At 37.9% G+C, this 9250-nt stretch overlaps 1 protein-coding gene across 1 annotated transcript; it reads left to right on the top strand.

Moving 5' to 3' along the window:
• The first annotated feature begins 1622 nt into the window (after positions 1 to 1622).
• Positions 1623 to 7098, top strand: s1pr3a (sphingosine-1-phosphate receptor 3a). Its single transcript, XM_028443567.1, has 2 exons — positions 1623 to 1755; positions 3324 to 7098. The coding sequence occupies exon 2, from the start codon at positions 3430 to 3432 to the stop codon at positions 4630 to 4632; it is 1203 nt and encodes a 400-aa protein (XP_028299368.1). The 5' UTR covers positions 1623 to 1755; positions 3324 to 3429; the 3' UTR covers positions 4633 to 7098.
• Positions 7099 to 9250: the final 2152 nt, after the last annotated feature.

Here is a 9250-nt window from a genome sequence, read left to right on the forward strand (position 1 = left end):
TCTCTAATATGAATCTTTTACCAGAACATTTGGTGATCCTCTGTAATTGAGGGAAAGCCCAAATCCTCTTACGCTGTAGTTGGCGGTAAATGGGAGGTCAAACCTATCTCACACTCTGATAGACTCAGCGGGCCTTCTTGTCATAATAACAATGACTCATCAAATAACAGATCTGAACCACCAGAGGGGAAGTCGTACCACAAAAGGCCATTGAAGCACATGAGCCGAGACTGGAAACTGTGGTCGACTTGGACAACAAGACACAATTCCCCCCTTCTTCTTCCCCCTTCTTCTCCTGAATCGCTAGGCCAGTGGTTCCTAAACAGGGGTACGTGTACCCTAAGGCGTACAGTAGGACACTGCAGGGGGTACTCGGAAAGATTTAACAATTCATTTGAAGATAATCAGGAAATGTTCCCAGTTCCTTTTTAGGCTATTTTTTTTTTCTTTATCCACTACAAACTATCAGTACTATTGCTCAATAAAATACTATAATTTCTTGTAAATAAAAAAGCATATGAAATGAGAATATTTGCATTGCCTGAAGAAAATGACCTGGGTCACTGAATACTGCATTAGCCTAGCATCAAAATTAGCCTAACATTAACTAGCATCGTCATTGGCATTAGCCTATCATTAGTACTAGCTAGCATTAGCACTAACTAGCATGAGCTAACATTATCATTAACATTTACTAGCATTACCATCAACTTAGCATTAATCTAATATTACCATTAGCTAGCATTAGCATTAACATTAAACAGCTAAATTATTTAAAGTTGAATGGTTTAAATCCACAAAAGAATGGTGAACAGCTGACATTCAAAGTTAAAGCCGTTAAATCTTTAAATGCTGAAATTCCCATTTGAAATAAATAGTGAAATATTTGAACAAAAATGTTTTAAAATAAAATTGATATAAAAGTTACAAATCACAGAAGTACAAGCACCCCCATGCTGAATTGTTGACATGTTTTTATATCTTAATTGTCAAAATGAGCTGAAGGAGTTGAAACGCGCCAAAATTCTGTGATGAAAGAAAGAAACGGATAGCAACGTTAATGGGGAGGGTACTTGTGATATGAAGAGGGGTACACATGATTTGACAAAAATGCGAAGGGGGTACACAGGACAAAAAGATTGGAACCACTGGTCTAGGCCTAAACTGCGCTGAGACAACAACAAAAGAGTATAACGAAAGTTAAAAACAACTAAATGAAGAGTTTGTGTAAAACTCATTGCCGTGTTTCTTTGAAGCACATAAAAGCCTGTGGGGCAACATGTGTCAGAACAAGTGCCGCAATTTCATGACACACTAAGGAACAAATTAGATGTTCCTCACATGGACCTATAGCTCCTCTCTGTCCAAAACAAGCTTGGATGGCTCTCTGATAATGCTTAGCATTAGTATTTGAAATGAGATTATTATTATTATAAGACTTTTTTTATGCATCTGTGGCTCTGAAGTCTTTCTTGACTCATAACTAATGGAATGAGGAGATGATCCCGCCCCACGGAGACTGGGAGGAGGAGGAGGGAGGGGGGAGGAGGAGGAGGGCGGGGGGAGGAGGGAGGAGGGAGGGGGGAGGGCATGGGAGTCAGAACAGGAGAGGACGCGGAAAAGTGAGCCATAAAACTCACGCAGGACTCAGGATGGTTCCCCTGAAGACTGTGGATTTGGACTTTTGACTGTTTGTAGGTTCGTTCCTTTCACATCTATACAGGAGGAAAATGACCAGCAGTTTGAGCCCAAAAGGTATTTTATCCGCTTTTGCTTGATTATCCAAACATTCCTTGAATTCATCCATTGATTCGTCTTTCCTACCTGCTTATGGTAAAAATGTGCAGGTTTGAATGTTGTTTGCAGGCACTTCTTTCACCGTATTGTTTCACAACGGTGTCATACTTTACATTAAAGTTGTTAAAAATATAGAAATAAAGGGCATAGAGCAAAAATAAAGCAATACACAAGCTATTAACTAGAAAAGTTCAACTAAGTTAAGAAAAGAGTTAGTCTCATCAAATTAAGAGTAAATAGCCTTAGCTTTAGAAATTAAAAAGAAAATCTCAACGTTTTAAGATTAATCAGAATAAAATACTTTTACATCAAACTTTAAAAAACAAACAAAATTAAAAACAACAACAATTTATAGAGAGCATGTATCCGCCCATAATCTACAATCAGATAAGAAGTTTAGTGTTATTAAATATAATTTTTAAAACGTGATTTGCTCATACGGTATATGATATATGTGGAAAACAGATGCTGTTATGGTATAGTTTCTAATTTTAAATCATACCTGAGGCTATTTAAAGTTGTACCCCAGTTTGTTTGTTTTTTTAAACGTTTTTTTTTTCCCTTCCAACCCGGATTAACAGCTCAGAATAACAGAATATAATACAGCAGTATCCACATCACTTTTAACCTAATTAAAAATATAACAAATAGATAAGAGGATGTATAATCTACAATCAAATAAAGTTTATGTATACATACATTTATATAATTTTTAAAAAGTGACCTTTGAGAGTCATATGGTATATGTTGAAAACAGATGCTGTTATGGTATATTTTTGAACATGACTTCGTGTTGGGCAAAGGACAACCATGTTAATACATTTTATTTCATTTTTAAACTTATTATTTAAGAGTTGTCTTGTCTGCACACATCTGTGAAATACATTTAGTTTTTAATCATAACCACATATTTTTCTGTTTAAAGACTTTTTTTTATTATTTTAAATTATACCAGAGGGTATATAAAGTTGTAGCCTAGTTTGTTTGTGTTTTAAATGTTTTTTTTCCCTTCCTACCCAGATTAACTGGTCAGAATACAGCAATAGAATAACAGAATATAATACAGAAATATCCACATCAAAACTTTTTAAACCAAATTAAAATCACAACAAATAGATAGGAGCATGTATAATCTACAATCAAATAAAGTTTTTAAAAAATATATATAATTTTAACAAAGTGACCTGCTCTTACCTTGAGAGTCATGTGGTATACGTTGAAAACAGATGCTGTTATGGAATATTTTTGAACATATGACTCTTTGTGTTGGGCAAGCTGAGACAACCATGTTGATACATTTTATTTCATTATATTTTTTAACTGTTACGTAAGAGTTGTCTTGTCTAAGACTAAATGTTAAATACATTTAGTTTTTAATCATAACCACATATTTTTCTGTTTAAAGCCTATTTTTTTTTGACATTTTATGATCTAATTTTAAATGATACCTCAGGCTATTTAAAGTTGTAGCTTAGTTTGTTTTTTTTGTTTTTTTAACGTTTCCTCCTTCTAACCCTGATGAACAGGTCCTTAAAGCTGCAGTAAGATGTGACATCCACCCTCTGGCCCCTGTGTGTCCAGTACTGTGGCTCCCTCTGCTGTGTGGCCAGGGAAGGTCCTCACAAGGCAGACATGGGGAACATCTTTGAAGAGGGAATGAACACCATCATCGTCAGCCACTACAACCACTCAGGGAAATGGGACCGGCCTCGCAGCGGCAGTGTGTGTAAAATGGCTCTGCTGCTCTGCATCTCTGTGCTGATCGTCCTGGAGAACCTCATGGTCCTTCTCGCTCTGTGGAGGAACAAACGCTTCCACAGCCGCATGTACCTCCTCATTGGGAACCTGGCGCTGTCTGACCTGCTGGCTGGCGTGGCCTACGTGGTGAACATCTTCACCTCGGGGAGTAACACCTTCTTCCTGACGCCCATCCAGTGGCTGGCCAGAGAGGGGAGCATGTTTCTGGCTCTGAGCGCCTCCACCTTCAGCCTTCTGGCCATTGGCATTGAGAGACACATGACCATGGTACGCCTGCGTCCCTGTGAGACCGCGGGTCGAGGGAGGCTTCTGGCACTACTGGCTGCTTGCTGGTTTGTGTCTGTGCTAATCAGCGCTCTGCCCAGTCTGGGCTGGAATTGCATAGACAACCTGGCATCCTGCTCTACAGTCCTGCCTCTTTACGCTAAGAGCTACATCGCCTTCTGCATCAGTATTTTTAGTGCTCTTCTGGTGGCCATCATCATCCTCTACATCAGGATCTACCGCCTGGTGACCTCCAGTGGACGCAGGGTCAGCAGCCGGCCCTCGGACTGCTCCCTGGCTCTGCTGAGGACAGTGGTTATAGTTCTGGGGGTGTTTGTTGTGTGTTGGGCTCCTTTGTTCCTCCTGCTATTGCTGGATGTGTGCTGTATCCCTGATAGGTGCCCTGTTCTCTTCCAGGTGGAGTGGTTCATTGCCCTGGCTGTGCTTAACTCAGCCCTGAACCCTCTGATATACACACTATCCAGCAGGGAGATGAGAGCCGCCTTCATTAGACTGCTTTGCTGCTGTCAGGCCAGCATGGAGCCAACGGGGACTGCCGTGGTGGGAAACCCCCACCTGGGCACCATCATCCCCACCGCAGAGAACAGCAAGTCCAGCTTTGGTGGCGGAGGGGGAGGAAGTGGAGGGGGGAAGTCTACCCTGAGCAGAGGGAAGGTTCCCACACCTGTGAACTCTGATCAGAAACACAAAGATCCCACTGGTATCACAGTGGCTCACTCTACTGGGCCTGCAGATCTGCTCTCTGCTGTACTGGGAAAGGCAGGCGCTCTGCCATCGCTGGGAAAGTTCTGAGACAAAACATCAAAATGAAGCCTTAATCCTACAGTCAGATCCCTTTTTGTGCACTATAGCATGGATGTGATGATTTCATGATAAAGAAGCTCGATCAAACAAAACAAACAAAAAAAATCCAGAAACAAGTCACAAATGGCTTAAAGGGATCCTCCACAAATGTGGCCTTAAACCTTTGAAATGTCCTTGATAGAAGATCTATGCCTAACCAAACACATTGTTTTCCACCATATTCGTTTTATTAACTTTTAAAACTGGGACTACTTTATCCTGTGCAACGCCATGTTGAAATGATTGGTGACGTGATTAGTTAGTCTAATGAGTTCCATGGGAGGTGAAGCATTCAGGATCATTTAGCAACTTTTTCAGTCAAAATGACAACTTGTGCTGCTTTGGGTTGCTCTAACAATTAGCAAAACTTAAAAAAAAAAAAAAAAAAGTCGATGTAAACCTCTTGTTTACTGAGAGATGAGTTGCAGTGAATCCAGCTGCTCAACACAGCAATGGATTCACTGTTGATTCTAATGAGCAGCAGTGAATCATTGACTTTATTTACATTCACACAGTTCTTCTCTCCTCAATGGCGTCTACGAAACAACAGACTATGGCCACAGGTTTTTTTTGGGTAACTGTTTCAATTTATCATCTCTCAGTAAACAAAAGAGGTTTAAACAAATATGGTGCAAAATAATGCATTTTGTTAGGCATAGATCTTCTATTTTCAAAGGTTTAAGGCCACATTTGTAAAAACAGTGGAGGATCCCTTTAAGCCAGGGCTTCTCAACCTTCAGGTCATGAGACACTAAGAAGGGGTGCCTAAGACGCCTTCAAGAAACAAAAAAATTTGTTTTAATAATTTGAGGCCATACTTGCCAGATTTGAACCTATTTTTATCACTTTATCTTGCCATAATTTTGCACCTTTTAATGCATTTTTGCTACATTATTCCCATTTCTGCCACTTCTCCATCAAATTTCCATGCATTTTCTGTAAATATTCGGCACTAAAAAACCCTTTCCACCACTTTTTCCACCTAATGTCGCATATACTGACCCATTATTGTCACTTTTAACTTTTCATTCATTTCATGCCTATTTCTTTTGCCAATTTAACCACATTCGTGATTTGTCATGCCCATTATTTGCCAGTTTCAACTAACTGTTCCTACTATTTGCTCCGATATTGACACTTTGAACCCTTTTTACCACCTTTTCTGTCTGTTTTTGGCCAATGTGGTTTTTAAAGGCCAATTTCACCACCTTTTCCACCATTTTTGGTCACTTTTAACCTTTTTTATTTCTGATTACAAGAATTGACATCTTTTAGATGACTATATACTATGGCACAAATAAACTTTCTTCTGTGGTCATCCACCTTCAGGTACATGGGGGGTCTTTGGTCTCTGGCACCTTTATTTTGGGGGTCGCAGACTGAAAAGGTTGAGAACCATTGTTTTAAGCCACTATTTAAAGCAGATGAATATTCTTCTATTTAACGCCACAGTTGTGTATTATGATATAAATGGATATTTCTACTTTTTATTGATGTAACCATTAATATTCTAGACTGTGACGACTTTGGATGATTCAAAGCAGAACAAATAGTTTCCTGAGTGTAATCATGACTGACTGTTACATGTTGCATCAAAATAGTGTTTTATTCAACAACAGCTGTAGTTTGTCACAAATCAATCATAACGTACTACTTTCAACAATTAACAGCCTTAAAGTTCATCGATGATAACCGTGCTGTTTGCTTGTAGGTGAAGTTTTTAAAGTTAGAGACCAATTTTTTATTAAAAACTTTAATAAAAAATTAAAGTTTTTATTAAAAACTTTAATTTAATTTTGGCACTGTTTTTGCATGCGCTGTTCCATTTCACCGCTATCTTGGAAATTTTTTGTTTTTTTTCTGTGAAAAAAATGTGCCACATAAATACTATATGAATTAGTATGTTTTTGTTTCGTGTGTGTGCATAAAGCCAGTGATGGTACTTGGACTTTATTATTGCTTGTGATGCACTGTGAGAGAAAAAAGCTCAATGCAAGTCAGACCAGCAGCCTGATCAGGCTGTGATGCTAATCAAACAGGACCAGTCATGTAAATATTGGTCTAGTAACATAGTAAATGTCATGCATGTGACCTGCCATGATATCCTGGTGAGTGACTCTAGAATAAGGAATCAATTGGATTGTGTTCCATTGAAACAAGGAGACGACAAAACGCTAACGTTAGGTTTGACTGAAGGTGGTCAGCTCTTCGTCAACACTTTTGCTTCATCTTCCAGTACTCTGTCATCATGGCTAATATCTACTGTAGATGTTTGCCCCACAGAGAAACCACTCACATGTCAACTAACCACTAGAGAATAAAAGAGTTGGATGTAATATGTGTAAATGTTGTGACTGTTACTGATGTTTCTGCCTTGGGTGATGAAGTGCCTGATTTAATAAATGGCAAATACGATTCTGCAGTAATTATTATAATGATATTCTATGACTTTTTGCATTATGTGTCACCATATTACTTAAAATTTAACTTTTAAAACGTGGTTGAAAAGTAATTTTTACAGCCAAAAGTGCCTGAGTTGCAACTCTAAAGGTGTGTTGTGGTATCTGATACACAGACCATTAGTAGTGCCTCCAATTTTCCATTTAAAAATTTCCCAAATTCAGTTTTAAGGAAAAGCTACTAGGAATTTAAGGCGAAAAAAGAAAAAAAAAAAAAAAACGGTGATATAATATTCAAAGGTTCATGAAATAAAACCAAGCAAAAAAGTTTTAAAAGAGCATTTGGATTTATTTTGGCATGTTCAAAATGCAGCTTTCAAAACTTTTGTGTTACAGAAATGAGAAATAAAATTAAAAAAAACAAAACGGTTAGATTGGTATACATTTCTTTACATTCTTTATTTGTTTAGTTGTCTTCAACTTTTTAAGTCAAATTGTTTTTCATCAACCAAGATTTTTTACACATTTGTTACTCTTCATTGGAATTTTCTTTCATTTTTTAAAAAAAATAAAATGTATCGTTATAGGGCTCACGATCATATCGTATCGTGACTGAACTATTTCTTTACACCCCTAATCGCTTCCCATTTCCATGTCACATTTGTGTCACTTTTCTGTTTTGTTTTTTTCCTTTTCATCATCCTTCCCTATTTAGATACATTTCCTGGTTATTAAACTTCCTGGAATCATACCAAACATGCTAAATAGGGTTAACTACTGTTAATAGTTTTAGTTATCACTGTATGCAAAGTATTGTTAAGTCTTGTGTACATTATTTGCACGGTATTTGAAGAAAATATTTTCAGCCATGTGGAAATGATATAATAGCTATAAATTTGTTAATATATGAATGAAAATCATTACAGGTAAACCTGAACATATAAGCTATTGAGTGCAGTCAAAAACTAAATTCTAGACAAATACAGTACGGTTTATTTCTGTTATAGCACTCCTGAAAACAATGGGAAATTTCATATTTTCTGGCAGCCATATTGAATTTACAAAATGGAATGAAATGAAACAATGAAATACATTTTGGCTTTTAATTTGAGTTTTGATCTGTGTAATCTAGAGTCAACAGCTTATCACTGTGTTCTCTGTCTGTTATCCTAGTCATGAAGTCATTGGTGCACATGAATAATGTTGAATTTATTTTACAAAGTTTAGAGGCGGTAGATGTTCATACCCAGACGACACACGCAGTCACATGACATGTGATCCATAAGACAAGACCATTAACCTGCTGTACGGACTGTGTCCTATTAAGAAGCTGATTGATGCACTATTATTCCCATTTAAAGGCAGACACAGGTCAGACGCTGATCAATAATGCAAAGGAATGTTTGATATTCATTACAACAATGAATTTGTATTCCTGTTCATGGAGGTCATACCAGACCATGGAAAGTATTTTGCATGAATACACTGTTGGTAAAAAATGTCTTCCCCTCTTGTTTGAATTTAGGAAAGTTAGACCGGTGAGGGCTTGTGGAAAATTTTAACATAAAAATCTCATTTAAAAGCTTTTCGTTCTGTCATAAAGCATAAAAACAAGAAATACGGCTCCATAAAAAGAGAGTACATTTACAGCAGCGCTAGTGTTTCACAGCAGTAACCAGGCGGCAGATGACAGAGTGACATTTAAAACTCCCGTCAGCTAAAGAATGTCATCTTTCTGCAGCTTAATCTCTGATGAAAAAGACAGTGAGGATGTACTACCTGCCGAGCCTTAAAGGTCACTGACTGCATCCTGTCAGAAATGTTGAATACTCTTGTCCCTGAACAACCCGAAGACACAGCGTTTTGAATGTGGCTTGGCGACGTAGAGCTGTTTCAAACCCTCAACCTCCTGCTCACTCTGGATCAGACTTCAATGAATAATAGAAAATTCCGATATTGAATAATATATTGGGAGTTTGATTAGAGTTAATTGGTATAACACATCATGTAGAACAGGGCAACTATTACAGCAGGGGCCACAACAATGTGATTGTATCTGATCCAAGGGTCACATTATCAACATTTATGTCAGCATTTAGAATGATGACTGATCCGATCATTAATACAGAAATGGGGGGGGGGGGGGGGGGGGGGGGTGTTCTTGTTGT

This window comes from Gouania willdenowi, chromosome 4 (assembly GCF_900634775.1).
Source record: "Gouania willdenowi chromosome 4, fGouWil2.1, whole genome shotgun sequence".
Lineage (NCBI taxonomy): Eukaryota > Metazoa > Chordata > Actinopteri > Blenniiformes > Gobiesocidae > Gouania > Gouania willdenowi.